The sequence below is a fragment of the Labrus bergylta genome, chromosome 18, assembly GCF_963930695.1.
Source record: "Labrus bergylta chromosome 18, fLabBer1.1, whole genome shotgun sequence".
NCBI lineage: Eukaryota > Metazoa > Chordata > Actinopteri > Labriformes > Labridae > Labrus > Labrus bergylta.
The window spans coordinates 5,021,752-5,044,093 of NC_089212.1; the positions used below are offsets into that span (position 1 = coordinate 5,021,752).

The window sequence follows — 22,342 nt, forward strand, 5'->3', positions numbered from 1 at the left end:
AGAAATATCCGAGGTTTGAGAGAGAATAACAGAAGGCGCTGAGATGGAGACAGACAGGACCGACGCAGACAAAGAGACAGGAACTGAGCAAACATAGGAACAGAAACAGCAAAGCTCTGTTCCTCCAGCAAAGACAGAACCAGATTGCATGGCAGCCGAGAGCCAGAGCAGACTCCTCCATCCTGACAGCTGTGCCCTGATCCCTCTCCACACCATGGGAACATGCCAACACAGCCACGCACGTCTGCCAATGCTTAAGTCCTACATCTCCTGCCAAAAAGTGTGAGCAGTGCAAGACGGAGGGCGGTGGGAACGCGTCGCATGAAGGTGGTCTACGAGTAGTGGAAAAGGATGAGCTTCTGAATTTTGTGGATTGTGGGGTTTAGGGTGTGGTCTCATTCAACCATCAAGACACTCTCCACATGATCTGCTCCCTCCCAGCTCCTGTCCATGATCCAGTTTGGTTCAGATAATTAACAACACACAAATGAAGGGAAAGAAGAGAAATGGATTGCCTGGCAAAGGAAAAAAGAAAACTCCAAGGTTTACAATCTATCCAAGTATTGCTTGAAGCCAATTTTTGTATATTTAACTTTTTTTCCACTCTAGGGATGGCAAATCTGTAAAGTGACTAATTTTGGAGTTCGTATCGAAAACAGAAAAGTTTTGCATTAGATTCTAGTGGAACTGGCTCCAACTGAATCAGTGGGTGATTGTAGTTGCATAAGCAGATGATCCACACGTAGTCGTATACCTTTCTGCACCATCCTAGAATTGTTCTAATATAATGAAAAAATAAATCATGGAGCATTAAGCAAAATTGTCTCAAGTAGAGAGTATTCCTACTGTAAACATGGTGATCTACATACAGGACCAGGCTTTCTGAGCCAGCCTCAAGTGGACACTTATGGAACTGCAGTTTTTTTCAGGACTGGAAGCTGCCTCTTGGTTTGACTGCTCCATTGGTTCATTTTTCTGTTCATCCAGATTACTTTTCTGCAAAAAAACTATCAGTAAATTTTATGAGTTTTAAAATGTATTCATCTTCTATTATAACATTTTACAATTATGTCTTGGTTCAAGACTCGCTTAATTCATTTGGTCCTTATTATGGCTACCAGGAGTTATATCGGGTCATTTAGTAGAGCCATTCAGGACCTAAGTTGATAGTCAATAGTAGAGTGGAGTCAAACTCCAGGCCTTAAATTAAAAGACACCTCATCATATCCTCTCCAAGGTCTATTAAACTCGCTTACTCAGATCAGTCCCGTCTTTACTCACCACTAGTTCAGAGAAGCGTGCATGCAGCTCCTCGGCGGGCGGCATGGGGGCGCTGAACTCCAGCAGCTGCAGGGGAACGCTGTCTTTTAGGTTGATCTCCGGGGGCTCGCTGCTCCCGAAGCAGCACAAGAAGCCCAGACCTGGCCGCGTCCTCTTCCTGGGGGGCATGGTGGCTGTTGTGACACAGGTGGCAGTGATGATGCTGGACCAGGAAGGTAGAGGAGGGGGGAGGGGGGGGGCAGGGGCAGGGAGGGGGAGTGGAGAGGAGGACGAGGCTGCTATCTGGGGGGCATGATCTAGAAGAGAGAGAAGGGAAAAAAGGTTATAGAGACATTGATGATGCAAGCTGGCCTGTTTGGTGTCCCAAGTGTCACTGGGAATGACTTTCAATTGCACGCTGTACAATGCATGACATTTTAATGAGCAGTAAATAATTCAAGTTATTTACAAAGACGACAGAGCACAGCAGAGATTCAGCCTGTTATCAGTCATAAGGGCTTCAGGGCTGTCTGCACGAGCAGCATCTACTCAATGCCGATGATTTAGAAATGATTTTAAATGCACAAAAAAGTAATAATGTGTTTTTACCATACACTGCATGAAACATGGATGTCTTAGTGACGTCATGCATTGGTCTCTTAAGAAGCACTTTGAAGCTGAACCATTGAGGTTGCCATGTTGGAAATGTTGACTCAATCCAACCTTCTGAGAGTCTACTAAAGGACGAAGTGGTGAAGTCGAGCTGGCCTTTAGCCTCCTGGAAAAAACTACAATGCACCCTGTTGTTGGTCAAATCATGCACGCCCCTTAATTATGTTAAATTATGTAAAACTCTATCATCCTCTATCATCACTTCTGCACTTGTGCATTGGCTTCATTCATCAGTTTCCGCTCGTTTTAACTGGCCCGGATACATAAGATGCAACAGCCACCATAATCAAACTAGCCAAAGACATTCAAAAGTAATGGAAACATTTCCTCACAAAGAGGGGGCAGCAAGTCAAGTCTTCTTCAATACAGCATTGGGTATGGCTAATCTTTTCATTGACAAGTAGCTTCCACTCCAGCAACACAAAAAAACAAATGGTAGGTAAGCACTCTAGTAGTCAGCCCACAAACAAATGACTGCATCAGCGTGGCCTTAACCACCTCCTGTACATTTTATAAGTATGGTCAAAAAGATGGAGAGGCAGCAGGGGAGCCATGATATCTGCATCTTTACATCAGCTGCTCTTCAACCCATCACAAAGAGAGCTCTTGTCCATGGTGTACAATGGAGCCTGTGCCGAGTGTGTGTCTGTTTGTGTTTTTGCAGAATCACTGAGATCTGCCCCTGTAGTGCCCTCACTCCGTCAATGGAGCGTACATTGTGTGTGTATATGCGTGTGTGTGTGTGTGTGTGTGTGTGTGTGTGTATTCAACAGGAGAAGAGGACTGAATAGGCCGAGACACCCTGGAGGATTTCCTCAATGCCACCAAAAGGAAATGGGTGGTCTTCACTGTATGAATGATACACTCTTTACACCATATTATGTCCTATCAGCCACACACTCACTTGCACAATGTGAGCTTACACCAACAGCAGCTCACAAAGCTCTTCTTTATGCACCGGTTTACTGCATTTGTGAATGAATGGACCTCAAGCTTGTCATGCAAAATATCACTGACATTCAGATTTACATGAACATTTTTACACAGGAAGCAACCTTTGTAACCTTTGTTCCATAAAAATACAAAGAAGTTGATTTCAAGTAAACTGCACCAAAGCAGCTTTTAAAAAAAGCAAATCCCTCTTTTCCACTCTGAATGTTGTGCTTTTTATTGACTCTTTCTTTACATAACCAAACATGCATTAAGTAATGCCTGGAGCCTTACACAAGCCTGTTAAATACGGCAGTGAAAGTTTATGACTCCAATTTCCACAAAAAAAGCCACGATCTACATCTCAGCTGAGCACGACTCTCTGCCATCGCTCTCTCAAACGTTTGTTCAGCCTTGAGTTCTCACTGCACTGTCTATAAATAGCCGGATGGTAAATTCTTTATGAATGCGCAGAGCCTTTCGACGAGAGCTTAAAGGAAGAAGGGGGAAAAAGTAAAGAGAAAAAACATAGCATTTCCATTTTGCTCTTTTCGTCTTTTGCCATCTTTCTATAAGAAGAAGAAGAGCGTGCATAACTACATGTGAAATGAAAAGCAGCCATTTCTTTAGGTTGTTTAACACAGCGAGGTCTCTGCAACCATGTTTTCTTACATGAACTATATCTTAAATGATCCTCTAAATATGTGGACTGTTTCATGGTCATTGCATCAGTGTGCTGAATGTAATTAATAGCAGTGTGTGGCATCTTGTATACGTGTGCCTGTGGGTGAGGTTCATTCGATACTGCAGCAGTGTGTGTGTTTGTGTGTGTGTTATGACAGCAGACGTGACAATCCCTGTACACCCCCCTGTGAGGGTAGATCAACCTGTTATGTGACTCCACAGCAAAAGTGACCTGCTGCTGACCATTAATTCACTATCGCTCTTATTCCCTTTGCATAGTGTAAGTCTGTATCTGGTTACCTTTAGAGTGATGTCTCATGAGGCTGCATTCAAATTCTTAAGTTGTAGTTTCATGGCATGCACAGTATTTGATAAAGGAAAGCTTCATTAAATAATAAATGCAATAAAATGACATGTTGACACAGGAACCCTGGACAAGCTGAAGCTAACATTATGGCTTCAGAAGTCTTCTGGAAAGGAGAATCTTGACTGAATGTTTTGCCTTAACGCCAAGTTAAACCTACAGGAGAGCTCACTCCTGATTGTAACATCAAACAGAGATTATTTTGTATTTGTCTGTGATCATCGATTGCTGCTTCACATCTGCAGCCACAGCTAGAGTTCCTTCAGATTTTCAGAGGTCCTCGAGGTGGGCGGCCCTGGTTTGAATTTGTCCCTCAGCACTCCACTACGTTTTCATTCCCCAATCGTCCCTGTTTTCTGCTCTGTCCACTGTCCTTCTCGCCAATAAAGCCATGCAAGCTAAAAAAATATCTTTAAAATAAATATGTCAAATAGCTCACCTGTCGTCAGTTTTCACGGGCCAATGATAATCTGTGATTTTAGGGCTGTTGCCTTTGCCCACTTAACCCAAATGAACTGACCTTCCCTAACAAACATTTTATCACTACAGAAAAAACCTACAGTTTATGTGGGCACTACTGAAATTGCAGCAAAATCCCAGAACCAACTTTCCCCAAACTCGTACCTAAACAGACTCAAGTGCTGATCATTTCAAACAATTGTTGCATGTGTGTGTCATTGGCTTCGATCGAACCAGATGTGGCTAACCACAGCATGCTGTCCAGAAGATGTTCTATATGGACATATATGAGACTTAATGTTGAGTCACTGAGAAACAGGAAACAGTACTGCACTGGGAGATGACAGCTAAAAACTTCAGGAAGCTAAATCAGATTTTTTTTTTCCATACGTTTACACTTAAGGAGACTCCGCCTCGTACTATTAACAGTGACGGCTTTTCATGGTTTTTATGGCCGTAAGATAAAGTGGGAGCCAGTGCCAAAACTTTATAGTGGTGAGTTAGTTATTGTTGCTGTGGACAGCTGGCGGAGCCTAATGGAAAAGAGGCCGCTCTACAGGGGTTTTAAAGCCATTCAGCATAAAACACGACCTAAACCTCCTGTCCAGTGTGTGTGTGTGTGTTTCTATCTTCACTTTCCCACTGAGCCCCACGTGCGGCCAGTCCTCACTCAACACCCCTTCTGCTGGCTGTCATCCAGCTCATGCCAAGGGAAAGTAGGCCAAGGAATCCAAATACACACACTTATAGTATACACACACAGAAATACTGTATATATAGGGGAAATATGAGGAATATCTCTGTATAGTGGAGTCCCCACACAAACACATTCAAATTGACCATGTCCGCAGCCATATGTGCCCCGAGAGCCCCTCTTATCTCCCAGCTTTTCTCTCTGCATCCCTCTCTCCCTCCCTCTCTGATTCGCTGTCATCTCCCATTATTCCTCTCTTTCAGGGTGAATGCGGTGACATTTCCCTCCATCAACCCCCCTCTGACAGTAACATCTGTCATCTTTCTTTGCCACGCATCTCCTCCTACCAGATTTATCCCCCCTTTTTCTATTCCTCTGTGCCTTCCTCAATCTGTGTGCTACTGCTTCCCTTTGCTCGAGACACAGTTTTTGTTTAGACGTGCCCTGACTTGGACGCAAGAATAAACAGCCAGTCTAACGAGTGACCGTTGTACACTTGTAGCTGTTGAATCTACACATCTCTGTCCAATGCAAATGTTGTGTTTATGTTTCTTACCAACAGACAGCAGAGGACATGACACTGTCTAAAATGCACAGATACATTGGCTTTGTATGGGTGCTCAAATAATGCAATTGTGTTAGTGCAATTTAGATACTGTGCAGAGGTTGATTGCAACTTAAGGTAAATCAAAACAAAAAATGTTTTACTTTGTGATGCCTAGGACCCGCCTTTCGTTGCCCGAGCATAAAACTGTAGGATGTTGTTAGATTTTAACTACAATTGTATTGAAGTTTAAAATTCTGGTATGGTGCAAACACTATACAGTCTAAGGAGGAAAATTAGCTTGATGCCAGTTTGTAAGATGCAAATCCTGCAACTGCAAATGCAAATGTATCTACACTATCTCAGCAGCCTTCCTGCAAGCTTTCATAACGCAGGAATTAAACTTCCAACTGATATAAAGGAGTTTTACATTCATATTATTGTTGAATATAATAGCATTTCTGTAAATGTATTTTTTAACTATTCTACAAGCTGTCATGAACTTTAGACTCATTAAGGATCTTACTGAATCTCAATCATAGCACAAAACAAATCCATTCATTTAAAGTTATTTCTTAGCCAACAGAACCGTTCTTTCATTTTCTCTGTGTTCCACTTCTGCAGCTCTCTCTAAATTGTATAATACTCGTTCTTTTTCTCTCCGTCGTTCCCTCTCCCTCTCGTCTTTTTTCGTGTCAGTGACTTGTCACACATCCAGCGCTCATTTAGACATGGAAAACCACACACACACACACACACACACACACACACACACACACACACACACACACACACACACACACACACACACACACACACACACACACACACACACACACACACACACACACACACACACACACACACACACACACACACACACACACACACACACACACACACACACACACACACACACACACACACACACACACACACACACACGCTCAACAAAGGGAAACAGATGTATGTTCAGTTGTGATATAAGTCGCAGGAAAAGGAAACAATCACTGAAAGAGTGAAAGCCTGGCTGGTGCTAATTAGAAGCATCTGTTTCACACTGGGAGATGCAGAAAGTGAAGCACAAGAGATTTGTCATTGCAAACTGAATGTCATAACAGACAAGTATTTCAGCTTACACACACATGCATGGGTTAAAAGCATGAAAACACACCCATTTTTATGGATTTGCTGCTTGCATACAAACATGCAGCATCGTCTGTGCACAGCCATGAAGTCACATGTACTCATGCTTTGAAATTCAGACACACCCACTGCAGACTCACATGTAAGCAAAGACACAGCATTAGCATACTCGTGCACACAAAGCCCTGAAGCAGAGAGAGGAGCCTGATGGCTGCTCGCTGTGTTTGAGGAGTCTGGAGAGCAGCCGAGCACAGAGAGAGAGAGAGAGAGAGAGAGAGAGAGAGAGAGAGAGAGAGAGAGAGAGAGAGAGAGAGGAGGTGAGGGAGGGAGGCAAGGATAAAAGGGAGATACTGCTGCCACTTCTCATTCAGCCCACTACCTCATCGCCTCATCCACAACGCCGGGGAAGTAGGTCAGTGGAGGAGGAGGAGGAGGCGGCAGCGGCAGTGAGGAGAGAGAAGAGCTGCTTCTGCTGCTGCTGTGATTCTGTGTGTGTGCAAGCAAGAGAAAAAGAGAGGTGTATATCTATGAAGAGATCAGTCCTCTCAAACATCTGTGCCAGAGTCATTTAAATTATCTAACCGAATATCTGTGACACAACACAAGATGCCAAAGTTGATACAAATCAAGCCCCCTTGACACACTCGGACCAAATCAAAAAAGCTGCATCATCCATCGTCAACGTTCCTTCTCTGCACATTTTTTTTCTTCCAAAGCTTGACTCCAGTACGCTCCAGCATTAAAATGCTGCTCCACTCACTCAACTTCTCCCCCTTTCATCTCCGCCTTCATCCTCCTGCTTTTTGTTCCTCCTCCACACCCCAGTGCCTCTACCTGCCACTTACTTTCACTTTCAGGAAGTGCCCTTGTCATAGTCTGTGTGATGCATTGACGAATGAATGGATTATAATACAGCTCCCACTTTTCAAGTAACTTATCTCTTGCCAGTACAGAGTGAGGCAAAACAAGGGAGGCAAGTTGAAAAAAACACACAAGAAGCTGCGATAAAAACTGTTGAAAACAAAGGACAAGTAGGAGAGGCAAAGGCGCAGAAGAAAGAGCGCCATTATTAGGAGGCGATGAATTAAAGATCAGAGGCAAAGCCTGCAGCAAACACATTGTATCTGGGTCCCACAAATTAGGAACATCCCTCCAGGGAAATGGGTTGAGGAAGAGGGTACAGTCGAGCTTACGTAAGCACCAGACAGCAAAAACAGGGGGGGCAGTGCCACGCTGGCACAGACAGGAACAAGATGCTGGATGCAGATTAAAGGATTGGTATTGTTTTGGCAATCTGTTGGCACGCAGTTGTGAGGGGACTGAGCCTTCACTAGAGTAGCAAAATCAAACAGCTGAAGGCATGATGTGAAAAATTTCCATCCTGGTTAATTTGAATGCTTTCATGCACAAAGAAAAAATATCTATTAGGGCCAGCCACATTGTCTTATGTATGGAAGCCTTACAAGGACTGTATCCAGACATTTTAATTAACTCAGTTTTGCTTCTATATTATACAGCTATTTTGGCCTCTGCTGACAGGTTCATTTCAGTTGATGATCACAGGACAATACATGTTGACAGGATCAGGAGGGAGAAAAGGATGCTGAAGGCTTCCGTACTTCCACCACTCTTTGTAAGGTGTCAGAAAGTTCACAAAAATGGGCTTTTTGTTGAGCAAGGAAACACCTTCCAGCAGGCAGAAACCTCGAGCAGAACCAGGCTCAAGTTGAACAGCCATCGGCTAAAACTAAGTGACCCTGAATAGTTAGAAAAGTTAAACAGAAGCAGAAATCCTGATATGAAAGCAGGTACAGTAAATTTCCTGAGTTAAAAAGAATGTAGGCCTAGAGGTGCAGTAAAATGATTGGAACACAATCTGATACAGGAACAGCTATAAACATGTTGTTAAAATGCTCCAAGCAATAAAATATAACTTTTCTGTGGTGCACATTTTGTTTCCACATTAAGATGTATGACCCCTGAACACAATGCCAAAAAATGGGATCATCAAAAGCAGCATGAGAATGCTGGATTATGCATTTGAAAATCCTGCACCTGGATCCTGTACACTCCATCTATACCATTTGAATGGCCATGTTAAGGACAAAAACCCAGCCAAACAGTTAGCTTGATAAAGATTGGGAATTGATGATTTTAAAAGAAATGTGAAGGAATTCTAACTCTAATAGAACAATGAAACATCATATGTCTTTCTCCCATGTTGTAGATTAACACTTTCCCTCAGGCAGTCACAGCAGATTATAAACATACATAGGACACAAACATGAAAGGACAACGCCTAAACACACACATCAAGGTCTTAATGGAGCAGTGTTGGCATTTGTCTTCATGTCCCCATATTTGTGGTTGTGTACTGGTATTCAACTACTACATGTGTTGTCTGACAGAAGGAGGTGAATCACTCCATCTCATTAATTTGACATGAAGTAGCTACTAAACGCTGCCATTGGACACATTGTTGCCATGCCACCTTTTGGATGCCGTTGCCCCAGACATGCCCTCTCCAACATGCCCTGCCCTCCCTTCTACTGTCTGCCTTTCTGTGCGATGACTAATGGACCTACGCTTCAATTCTTTTCACCCCCATCCACTGGCAATGGCCCCGAGCCAAATCACCTGGGACACTGAAAACTCACTCTCCCATGGACCCCATAGGATTTGTAGCCCACCCACAGTCACTGTTTGGAACCTCGGAGAAGCAATGCACAAGTCGTTCATCTTACTCCGTAAGGGTCAGGGGTCTAACTGTTGTGCTAATCAGTTAAATAAGTGAAACATACAGGCAAGAATTTCTAGTTTGTTCTGTCCCAAACCAATTAAAGAGAGTTTGTTCATGCATCACTTACTCAATTGCACTGGGGTTTAGCGACATGGGTGGTCAGTTTACTGGTTTATGTGAAGAAATGCTGATCCATGATTGATCAAATGTACTGTACATTATAAACACAGAGCTCTAAATCCACCACCAGCAGCTTTGTGATTCACATTCCTAAAGCATGACATCACCCATCCATCTTTTTTCCGAGCGAGTCTCCGTGGTAAGCAGCGTGCCACAGCCTCAACAGACAAATGACCATAGCTGCACTCACAGGGGAGGGACTATCAATACTTCACGGTACATTTACGCATGATGCATTCCTGTTGCTCATTCTGAAAGCACACAGAAGTTCCAGTGCTTTCATAAGAGTCTGTACTCTGAGTGGCTTTCTCATGTGGACCTGGACAATGGGCCAGAGGATTTGGTTTGGACAATTCTGCTGGGGCCCATCAGGGTAGAAAAATACAGGCAGGGATAGTTATTTCGGCCTGTGCAACGTTTAAAGTTCCTCGACTTGATTTAGAGCCCATGTGCATCTGATGTGCAGAGGGCAGTTATTTTTAGCTATGACAGCACAGTCTCTGCTCGGAAAACATGCTCGCTGTCTTTGATTGGCACGGTGAAGAAATTTAATGATCAAGAAGAGAATAATTTCAGAGATATTGTTGGGATTCTTTCAAGTATTATAGGTTTCTTTCAAAAGAAGGCAAGGGTATTATTCTGTCTTTTACTTTTTATGCAGGGCTTATCAGAGCTTTACTAGAATGTTGTATCTGAAGAAAAGTGCAAAAAGACTAAGCTATCGCTATCTCTCTTGCTAGCAGAGTAGATTCCACCAAACCTGCCTTCTTGAAGGTGTTTTAGAGGTGTCCATGTTTTGTACAACTCAGCGCTGCACACTTCTCCCACTTGGTTTTGTTCCATTTAATTGAGATGCTAGAATGGATTAGTTGTACGACTACTGACTTTGAATGCAACATACTTTAAGCTAACTTTACAGCAGACGATGGTTTGCTTAAGGTTAGACGCTGCACCCTTTAAACAAAGCTAGGGAGGCTTTCTTCACGATTACACTCCTCACCCTCATTAGCACTAATGCAATTATCTGTGTTAGTATGAACTTTGTTGCTCAGGGAACCTATTGCATTTCCTTCAATTTTTAACACCATCCTTAACCATGAATTCTAAAGAACTGATGAAATAGATTCATCTTTTTTATTCTCAATCTCAAATTGGCACCAAGTACTTGTTTCAAGTTATGTGTCAAGCGATCAAGATAAGCAGCCAATGAAACCCAATTAATGATCATCATGAGAGTTCCATGCACATGGTCTCATAGTGTTTAAGACAGCTACTGATAAGGGACGCAGCTCTGATGCCTACGTGCATCTTCAAGGAAAAGAGCCCAGAATCAAGAGATCAGAAATCCACCCTCCTTTCCCTTTAACCCCCCACTCTCTAAAACTATTCTTACAAAACTCCTTCACTACTTTGCTTACAGTCTCCCTCAATTGCTTCCTGTCGGCACTGCAATCAGATAGGAGAAGCTGCCAGGATGAGACTTTCAGCTGTTGGCCTGGGAACTGTGCTCTCAGACGGTGACGCCAGGACTTCAGTCTCAGGCAGGACTGTCTGAGTCAGTGCTAAAACATGCAGTGCGAGCCATCATAGTGAAATGATACTCCTGACACAGCATGACAATGGACTTCAAGCACATAGAATTTCAAAAACAGCCCACGTTCAGCCCCAAGCCTCGACAATAGCAACAGAACAATGTTTAGGAGTTGCGGTTGAGCCGGTTTCATGGGGCTACCATATAGTACGGAGTCAGCAGTGCGGATAACATGAGAAAGAAAAAATAAGTCAACGTATTTCTGTTTAAATAGAGCACCATTATGATTCATTACTTTAATCAGCTGTGGTTAATACCATTATTATGCTATAATACTTAAATATTTCCAGACTGTCTCAGAGGCAAATGCAATCAAGTTTAGACAGAGAGGCATTTTCTATTGTTTACCAACAGCTTTTATACAGTGTAATTATATGTATTTACCCGAGGTTTGTCCTGTGATCTGTTCTCATCTGGTAAATGAATTGAACTCATCGACCCTCCAGGATGAATGGTGATAGTTGAATGACCCTGGATACCATCAATTGATATTCCATTACCAGGGACTCCACTTCTACAAATTGGTTTTACTAAACAAGCTGTTCAATTTGTCTGCAAAGTCCATATTATATCTCTTCTTTCCAACAACCCTTTCTGCTTAAATAACAGTGAAAAGCTAAATCTCCACCATATACATGGCAGTGTTTCAATATCATAAACTTTTTAAGTGTCAACTCTTTCACAGCCAACATTTAAGAATTCTCATAGGTCTTGTTGGCTTCTAGCCTCATTCAAAACAAACACATAAGCACTGTTGGTTTTAATAGGGCCATGAGGCACAGTAACCCACCTTAGAGAGGAAATGCCTCAACTAACCCACTGGAAAAATAGGAGGAGGGAGATGTTTCCAATCCTCCAGGGATGTCATTAATAGCCATTTCATTAAGCTTGATTCATTAAAAGCCACTCTAAAAAAAATGCATTTCCCGATGTGAGGAACATTCATAATGGTGTGGACCACATTAACCAAGGGGTTGTCACAACTGTGCTCTTAGACTGAGTTTTCTACTTTGATTATAAAACCAATGAAGCAGCTCTGTGCAGCAGTGGAGGGGCCTCGAGTTCCCAACCGTGCACAGTTGCAGTTTGAAGCAAATTGTACTAAACATGCTAAACCCCTTTATAGAAGCCACAACCACAGACACGAGTTGAAAGAAAAAAAAAGTTGAAATCAGAACCAGTGCAGAAGCAGACGACTTGAGTGGAGTTAACAACCAGTCAGCCCAAGCTTGCAGACACACGTTTTTTTGTTTCTAACAGGATAAAACGATGGTTTCATGAGGCACCCTGAATCTTTCAAAACAGTATTTTACCAGCTAGCACAGCCATATGGTGCCCAAATGACTAGAGCCAAACTTTTTCCTTTGTTTCGATGGATGGCATCACATAGATTAGTACAGAAGAGCTTCCTACAGGACCCATTTAGGTAGAATCAAGCCCTACTTAGAATCAAACTAATTCCCAGAACTACAGTCTAAATGGCAAGTCCATTTCTAGCACATATATTTCTGGGTTAACCATGTTGTCCCCAACAATAACCAACTAAGTAGCCTGATGCCCAGGTGAAGCCCAGCTACCCATGGGAGGCCTTATAGGGCTGCATTGTATGAATAGGCAGACATCTTTCAAGCCTTCATTTGGGAAGCGTTAACTGTATTCAAAAGGTCATCCACATGTTGCATTAGGAAAGTCCAGCAGTTGCTGCTCTGCATTAGTAACAATACAGATGTTATTGTTGGTTCAGACTGGAGGTCGTATCAGGGGGGTCTTACATTAGAAGGAAGCTCAGAGCAACTGGTGACCCACTTCTATACTGTCTGATGGGCACCGCTCTGTTCATCGACAAGGCAGGATCACAGGGATAACTTTGCTATTAATACTGTGAATGAGAAGGAAGTCAGCCATGCCACATTCCACTGGCCCCGACATTCCCACATATTAACAGAGCTCAGAATGAAATCCAATCCCTGGCATCACTTTCCCTCGAATCCCAAAGCGCTACCCAGCCGTGTCAAATTATTTCATACGGGAGGAACGCCAGAGTCACGAGCTCCCAGTCTAACTAAAGAGGTGTTATTATATATTTAGAAAAAAAAAATTGGAACGGGTACAACCTCAGAACTGGTTACCATGACTCTCAAGAGGGAGAAGGAATCTGGACTTCCCAGAGACTCAGCGTTCTTCAAAACACCCCAGAGTCTCATCTTCATGAAGGAATGACCCTTTTCCATCAATACAGTGCACTTGTCCAAATTGCATTGATGCTTGAGATGATCCAGTTCTTCTTGGTGATGAAAGAGACAACATTGAACTGTGTGAATCACCACAAGGCAACAGAATAATATTATACCAATGCCCTCGTCACAATACACTATTATTGTAATTTTAAATATTTTACAATATACTGAGTATTGCAACAATACATATCAGGAAATATTCCCTTTATTGAATGCAAACTTTATCCTCTATGGCTAATCTTTACCAACAATTGTTTAAAGTGCAGTTTTCTGTGTATTTACTATAAATTGATAAAAAAGTATTGTCAATACACTTTGAAAAACTGTAATGAAAACTAGCCACTAATGTTGAATTTGACCAACAAAACTAGTGTTACAGTGCATATAATCCAACTCTACATGACATGAACATGGTAATAACAACTGTGCTATTACAGATGTTTTTAACAATGAAACCTTAAGAGGTTATGTATCTACCTTTTCTGTTAACCAAAGAGATTTGTTTGACTTTAAACTGATGCAAGAACAATGGTTTGTCCTATTCACCAATTAGTTTCCATACACTCTTGTGCTAACAGCCATTGCACTTGTTTGCTAAGCATTACAAATGGATTGTTAGCATCAAATGGTCTGGCTTCCCATCCTTTGTGCCAAGATTTGAAGACTGTCAGTAAGTGGGCATGAGCACTCTATATTGTACATTGTTAAGCCATTGATCTTGCCTGGGTAAGAGGTCAACAGCTGCAGGACAGAGGGCTTCTGGGTAATGACTGGAATGCTCTTCTGGTACAGTTATAGAAATTAAGATTGGGACAGCCCTCAGAAGTGACCAGCATTTTTTTTAAATAGCCTGCAGTAATGCTGCACAGAATTGAGGCACTGTAACGAGGAGATATGCTTACACATCATAAGCCCCTGAAAGTGTGTCACTGGTACAGATACAATAGGGCCATTTGACACACACAGTGTGGGGACTTCCAGTGAGTGAAATAAAGGAACAGAAGCATTACTTCTAAAATCTTTATGAGTTTTGTCCCTTAGACGCCGCAACCACTCAACTGTAAATACAACATGATAATAATCTCATCCAAAAGTTCAGATTGATGAATTTAAGCAGCTTTACAGACGTCGTCTTACTCGCTCTTAGTCCCTACCCTGATGAGGAAGCTTTTGAGCTGAGAGTCAACAGCAGGGCTGACGCGATAAAAGTCTGACCGTCGCTCACTAACTCTCCTTCACACTCCCTCTAATCCTGAGAGAGCCGTTCATGCATCCGTAATGGTCGATGAAATATGAAAAGCCCAGAGAGTGCTGACGGCAGCACAGGGAGTGTATGTACACTACATGCAAGTCTTCAACTTTCATTAAAGCCCTACCAACACACTGAATCTTTTAGCGATGTCACTCTGCTTGCCCCCTGGCACATGTGAGAGTAGGAGTGAGAATTTCCAGCAGGCTGAAGAAATAAGTCTTTAATGTGGTGGAAAAGGATACTCTCTTGTTCACAATGCAAAACGAGATCAAAGAAAGAGCACATGGCCAAATGAATCTCTAAATTAGTTTTGCCTTCTTTTCATCAACCTTCAAATGCAAACCACTGAAAGGACTTAATTACTTACAGGAATAATGTTTGTCTTGTGCTTTTTCATATTGCTATAATCCACGGGATCACCTGTTTAAAGCCTAGCCTCCAGGAAAAATGTTCACAAATCCTGATGTTTGGAATGTTTTCCATCCAACAACCAATAAGACTCAAGCCATCCAAAAGTAGGCATCCCAAACCGATTTCACAGGTGGAAATTTGGAAGGATGATGCATGAACTTTCATTACTGTACTTTTGACACGTGCAAGGATTTAACGCCAAGATGACAGCATCTTAACTGGGATGCTTCCAAGACAAGAAATAGGGCTTCTTAAAAAGGAACCCTGAGAGATTAGGTCCAAGTTTATGCTGGTCTGAGTTGATATGTAGTATCAGCCTCCCTTGAGGGAAACGTGAATGGATAGACTATAAAGATGCATTAGCATTAAGAAAGCTGCATTTGAAGGTAAGTTGAAGCTGGTCCCCTTGCTTCCAGGATGGGTAGTTGCTGGGAGTAGATGTACAGCACATATGGAATGTCTGGCTTACACTAAAGCTCTGTCTGCATGATTGATGAACATGTTCATCTGTCCACATCTATGACCTAAAATAGACCCCGGTTTACTATGTATGACAGTGTCCCATCCTCCCCTCAATTCCTGAAATGCCTGGAACATTTCCTCAAACTTTAAGTCAAGTCCTAGACATCCCAGGCCAAGCTTTTTGCTAAAACCAAACATGGATATCACCCTCAATTGATTTACTCCTCCAGCTCTAAATGCTGGACCCTCATCCGTCCTTGAAATCATGCAAGGTTTTCCAATGAAAATAGATCTCAGCAAAGTCTCAATCCAAGACTGCCTGCGCCAGTACACGTGTAGCGAGACCCGTTGTCAACACCACTGGAGAAAGAGCCAAAACAAGAAAGATGCCAAACATTTCACGACCCGGTTGTTGCTGCTGTTTATGACCAATAAAGCCCTCTGCAGATTTATTGTAAAGCAATACGTTTGACTCCAATCACAACAACACAAAAAATGTGGAAACTTTTGTATCTCTGTGGGATCACTGAAGCCTTTGTTGCCCACCAATCTCTTCCTGCTTAGCTTTCTGCTAAGCCCACTGACTGATGTTTATTTCATTGTCTGCAGTAGTCTGTGCTTGCTATTATTGAGCAGTGGGGCTCGGCACACAGATAAATGCTTTAACATCTGTAGTCTGTCTTGAGTGCAATCTCCCACTGGGTGAACAGCCCTATGGTGTAGCTGCTTTTCATAATGACCGGCAGAGTTACGGGTATCAGTGTCAAGCTCATGTGTCTCTTACTTACCTACCTTAGACGGGCTGCCCCAAGAGATGAATTGTCCCTGTGTTGCTTCACTTGAAGTGTAAAAAAAAAAGCTTTTTAAAAACACAAAGTCACATGAAAATTTGGAAAAACTGCTGTAGATTCCGTCTCAGAGTCTCTTGTTTTGCTGTTTGGAGTTTGCGTTTCGTTGCCAAATTCCATGCCTCTGCTGAGTCTGACGTTTAACGGCTGAAGCTGCTGCGTTTTGTCTGCTCTCTGTGAGCTTCCGAGCAGAGCTCTGGATTTCAGCTGACTGTGCTGGGAGCTGAGCTGTTGACATTGTCCCCGCGCTCCCTCTCTCTCTCCCCCTCCCTCTCTTGCCCTCACTCCCTCACTCTCGCGGTCTGACTTTGAATTATTAGCCCTCCCTTCTCCTTCCCGTTTGGATACTAACTCCAGTGTATGACAGCATCAATGTGGATGTCATTGGGAAGGTGATGGATTTTCTGTGATTACAAATGCGTTTATGTACAGTATGAGTCTGTGTTTTTTCTGCTGTGTCAAGGTAGACGGCAGGATGAAAGGAAATGACCCTTGGCAGTGTACACGTCCAAACCCAGCCCACAACATCTCAACTCCACCCAGTGCATTCCCTCTCTGAGCAGGAAAGAAAAGGTTTTGGATAGGGGCATATCACACAAACGCCCAAAGGAAACCCCTGTTCCTGTTGAGACTTTTCACACCCAACACAACACACAGATCCATATAAGCACAAGCACACTAAAGGAGAAGCCAAAGACGGAATTCTGCTCTAATAATTTCTACTATGACACAAGTCTTGCCCTGAGATCAAATCCATTTTCAATACAAGAAGGTGATCCAGGATGCTCGATTGTTGTGGGTTATGTTCGCCCTGTCACATCCCACCCTTACTAGCTCAGATAAATGCAATGTATGGAAGTATGGAAGGTGGGGTGGATGGCAGCTGGAGGGCCATGGACATTTCTATAAAGTGGAGTTCAAGTATGTTACTTTCATAATATGAAGGGTCATTGAGTGCAAGCTTTAGTGTTAAGTACTCAAGAATCCCCAAGGCTCCCATTGTACTGGCCAGGACACAGGCATCATGTATGACCCCATTTCTACACACTGACCTGAGAAAAAATGTAATGAATAAGAAAAAGATCTACCAAATGATTTAGATGAACACTTTAATGACAGTGTTACTAACCAAGCAAATGAAGTCATTATGAAGTCAATTGTGATAAGCCACTCTCCTCAGACAGTCAATGTGTCTGAAAATATTATCTACACATCAATCAGCAGGACCTTAAGACATCATTGACGGCCTCTTCAGCCAAAACTGAGGGATCAATAACACATCTCCTGACATTCCCAGATGCCACACATTTCTACCTAAGCTAACCACAGCTTGGATGATAAGGGTCAAATGTGAATTGATTTCATACTGAGTGATCTTCTGTTCCTCTAGACTGCTTGTCTGGTCTACAAGTGAAGCCCAGTGACAGCTTGTCTGGTTGTGATTTCTGATCAATACAGGATGATTGATGGCTTGCTTATATTTGCATGAAGATAAAGAGCATCTTATTTTCAGGAAGAGAACACCTTGAGTATGATAAGATGCTTTAGCTTCTATGCAGTTAACTTTTAGGCATCTTGTGTTGGCTACGTAAGTGATAAAAGATACGCTGGTGAAGGAAGGTTCCCACTTTAAAAACCAGATGATTTCCTGGCTCTTGCTGCCTGTCAGTCTACACAGCTGAGTTGTGGGGGTCATAGGGGCCCATGTGGTAGGGTAGGTAGTATCTGTGTTTTAACTACCTGACTAACTTGCATAAACAGAGCCTGGATCTGTTGAAGGTTGACAATGTTTTGATCGAAGTGGCAACGAAGGGCCATAAGTAAGGTTATGTCATATCAGCAGGGCATTGGGGCATAATTGGGATGTGGGTTTTCTTCAATGAGCACTTATCCTTTTATTAGGGAGAGTGTGCTAGTGATTGTTTAGAGTTGCGATTCCAGGTGTGAGAATTGAGTTTAGATTGAGAGACAAACTCAACAACCAGATGTTTATCTGCCCTCATATCTGTATTCAGTGATAAACAACAGAAGTCCAAGCTCAGTCAAAAAATGACAGATGGATCCAATAATTGCATTTTGGCCCACACTTCTTGTTGTCCTGCACTTAGCTGTAGTTTTACCAAAAATGATTGGGCAACATCAACAACAAATGGAAACCAGGGCACATCAACCACAAAAAATCTCCTGGCTGATCTACGGAGTCTGCATTTATATGTACATTTCTTATGTTAGATTGGTTGCCATGGGCACGAATGATAAATGTAACCTATTTAACACTGCACTGATGTGCTAGTTAGAGAGAGGAGAAAGGAGGAGCCGTATTAGTGTTTGTCATCTTCTCAAGGGACTCAAGACAGATGACATCAAGTTGCTGGCGATTATGCCTGGGTACATTCCTGAGCGAGCCCTGGGGACGCATCCATTAGCCCAGCTCTTTAGACAGACCCAGCTTATCTCTATGACGTTCACTTCCCCAACTGCGTCTTTCCCTATTTCCTTTACTGCAGTGCATCGTCATTATTAGTTTGCATCACATCTGCTCTGTCTCTAGGGTAATATCTCCATCTCAAAAGCAGGGGGGAGTTACCCTGAGGAATAGGCTGAGCTTATGCACCAGTCTAGCAAAGTGCACCTCAGATACCCCAGTATCATCCATCACGTCATGGTATACATTAGCTTATTGACGCAAATGGAATGGGCTAGTGATACTTGCAAGAACCCAATTTGCCCTCATAAGTTGCTTGAAATGCAATGCTTCGTTGGGGTCCACCTTTGGCAACTGATACAGATACACAACACCCTGCCTGTTGAGCATGTGCTAAAAGGCATCCTTTTCACATGTTTTAAGATATTTACTCGTAACCTATTTTCTATATGCAGGGTAGCAGTCTGACAAGATGAAAAGTCACTGCTGGAAAAAAATAAGATGGATTATTGTGTAAATACATTGTAAATTATTTAAATGTCTCTATTTGCCTGGGAACACTCGGTCTAAGTTTCAAATAATAACTTGTATGTAACAAACGCCTGAATAAACATCAAGCTCGCTTAAAAAAGAAGCAGTGTGGAATGCAAGAAAACCCACCAGTCCATCTTCCCACTGTTCTTTTTTCACCGTTTGTCTTTCCCTTGCCTCAGACAGCATGCATTTTGCAGACAGAATGAACAAAAGAGGCTGCACACTCTCATTTGCTGCTCCACATCATGCTGTATGCCAGGCAGATGACCGCAGATTGTGGGCTCGACAGACTTGGCTTCGGTGAACTTTCACTGCCCCCTGGGTAAATCTAAGTTAGGCTGGTGTTTAACTATACTATATCACTCTTAATGGAAATGCCATGACAGATAAACCTTCTGCAGGGTGTGTCAAGCAACACTGACACTTCAGATAGGTTGCTTGCCTGTTTGCAGAACCGTGTGTGGTGGAATGACACAGCGCTCCAGACAACCTGCCAGTCACTTGTCAGTCATGTCTGTGAAGCCCACAGCACTGCTGTCTACATCGGCCTCTACCCACTGAGGAGGTAGGTGACAGACTCAACTAAGCATTCCAAGCAGTGATATTTGGGTAAAAACACTCACCGCTACAGTGCAGGAGCACTCACCGTCTGACTAACAAGTGCTACATTTTGTCAGGGAGCATAGTAAAAAAAGAACTTGGCACCTTCTGTAAAGTTGGACAAAAGGTGAATGGAATATTGGCCACGAAGAAGTGGGTCACCTAAGGTGGTCTCCTTCAGGCTCATAAACCATTCTTTCTCCCTCAGACCTCTCATGTGCAGGAGCAGTCAAACCTGATAACGGGCGGAGAAACAACTGGAAAAGAAGCCCTAAAGAAGTGTTTAAAGCCGCGGATATTGGCGCCAGAAGCAATCTTTCCAATGTTGTCAATGAAAAGATGTGGCGAGAGTCCTCCTATAATCTGCCAGATCAAATATGGCAAACAGTCATGTTTTATGACGTGTTGAATCTCAATGTATTATTTAGGTTTTCCCCCTTTCCGGGCAGCTCTGATTTAAGTTTGTTTTGTTGAGGCGAGGAATTCCTTGTGACAGCACTTTGCACACAAGCATTTCTTTCACGCCCGCACGGAGATAAATTGCCAGTGAGAAAAATAACGCTGCAGCACAAAGCCTGAACTCTTGACAGCATAAACATTAGGGCACATTTTTATACATGGTGTAATTGTATGTTAGCTATAAATCCTGATAGCGGGGAACACTACACTATCCATCTTTCAAATGCCTCACAAACATAGCCTAATGACAGTAAAGCCATAAACCATAAATCTAACTGAGGACAGTAATCCATATGGTGCTGTTCACTCCTGTTTAATAAAATCACACCCCTTCTGTGTGCATTCTTTTCTACTGGTAGGATGAAATTATTCCTGTATTTTTTCTTCTCCTCCAACAGATAAACTGAATCCACCTGCTTTTATCAATCTTTACAAAGAATAAACAAGTATTTCTTCAGGATTACCAGTCATTTGATTTAAATGCAGAGTGCATTTTGGGTGTTTTGCAAAAGCAATGGCCCTCTGAATGGCTCTTTCATCCAAAAGGCAGACTGGGCAAGATCAGAGGTCACCCTGTCACTTGCCCCCTCAGAACCTCTGCTGTCTGTCTGGATATGGGCCAGCTAAACGCTGTCATGTTTGGACAAAGGTCCAGCTTTCTGCTGACTGACTAATGACAGCTTCATCATGACCAATGATGTAATGCCCTGATCTTTGTGCATGAATGACATTACAAATAGACTTTGAATAAAGTCAGAAACGTACTTGCGGTTAAGTGGGACTGCCATGCATGAAGGAAAGAGACACTCCCTTTTAAGGGGATATAAAGTTAGAAATGTCGTTTGAGCATAAGGGGTGAGTATGGGCTGAAAGTCTTCATCAGTGTCTGACAACCACATCAGTCTAAATATAAAAAGCAGTCAGTGGTGACATATTGTGTGACAAATACATGCTCCATAGCATGATTCAAAGGATTGGCCAGTATGAATACAAAATCCTTACTCTAAAAGGAACACTGAGCTTTCATTGTTAATAGACAATGATATATAAAGAACCAAATATTACACCTCCATAGTCCTCAGTTGCATTTGATAAAGTGTTTGGTAAACAAACCCACGCAAATCTGTCAATTTTACAGATATTACAGCAATGGCAACAACAACAGCAGCTACTAAAACAGTTGCAAAGTGTCAGGCAGTCTTTGGTGAAAATCTGCTTTGAACAAGCATATATACAAGTCAAGGCAAATCTATTTAATTTTATTTTGCTATCTTTTTAAGGTGCACAGTTTTTCAGTGACAGACATTTTTAGACAATCAATTAAGACAATCAATATAAAGTACGAAGGATGCTCATGAAAATCCTGCTAATACATTTCAATGAATCCAGGTGTGTGCACCATTAAACAGCGAAGACTAATAGACAATACTGATGGGGGGAAAAAGACTGATTGTAAAACTGAAAGGAAAGGGCCTTGCTCCTTTTCCAGATGCTTGTATTCAAAGGCAAGGTTTATATATTCCAGTTGCTGTTATATTGGCAACATGGGGACTCTGCTCCACGGTGTGCAACTTCAGCTGTACAACTGCCATTACAATTTATTGCTGTTTCGTATCCCGCCATTCTAAAAGAAAACGATCAAAAGTACCGATCTTCTCAGGGGCGACTTTCTAGAAAGAGCTGACCACAGACTGAACCCGAGATAAGTCCTCCATCTGAGCCCTTGCAGGTGGAAAAATGGCCCTTCTTCAAATCCATTCAAAACAAAGTAAATCAAGGTTTTACGTTCCTCTAAAGAATTGCATATGTCCATTTATGGCTGGAGAGTGTGATGGGAAGTTACTCCAGCT

General features: G+C 42.5%; 1 protein-coding gene across 7 annotated transcripts in view; it reads right to left on the minus strand.

Annotated features, from left to right (window-relative positions):
• The window catches only part of daam2 (dishevelled associated activator of morphogenesis 2), a 161,217-nt gene that overhangs the window by 119,930 nt on the left and 18,945 nt on the right, over positions 1 to 22,342 (minus strand). For 5 of the 7 annotated variants that reach the window (XM_065966666.1, XM_065966668.1, XM_029280085.2 and 2 more), the window contains exon 2: positions 1,282 to 1,577. In XM_065966666.1, the coding sequence (XP_065822738.1) occupies positions 1,282 to 1,449 (168 nt within the window). In that variant the 5' untranslated portion in view covers positions 1,450 to 1,577. Of the gene's footprint in view, positions 1 to 1,281; positions 1,578 to 16,414; positions 16,701 to 22,342 lie in introns of those variants that run through there. The other 2 variants (XM_065966665.1, XM_065966664.1) reach the window with 2 other exon arrangements.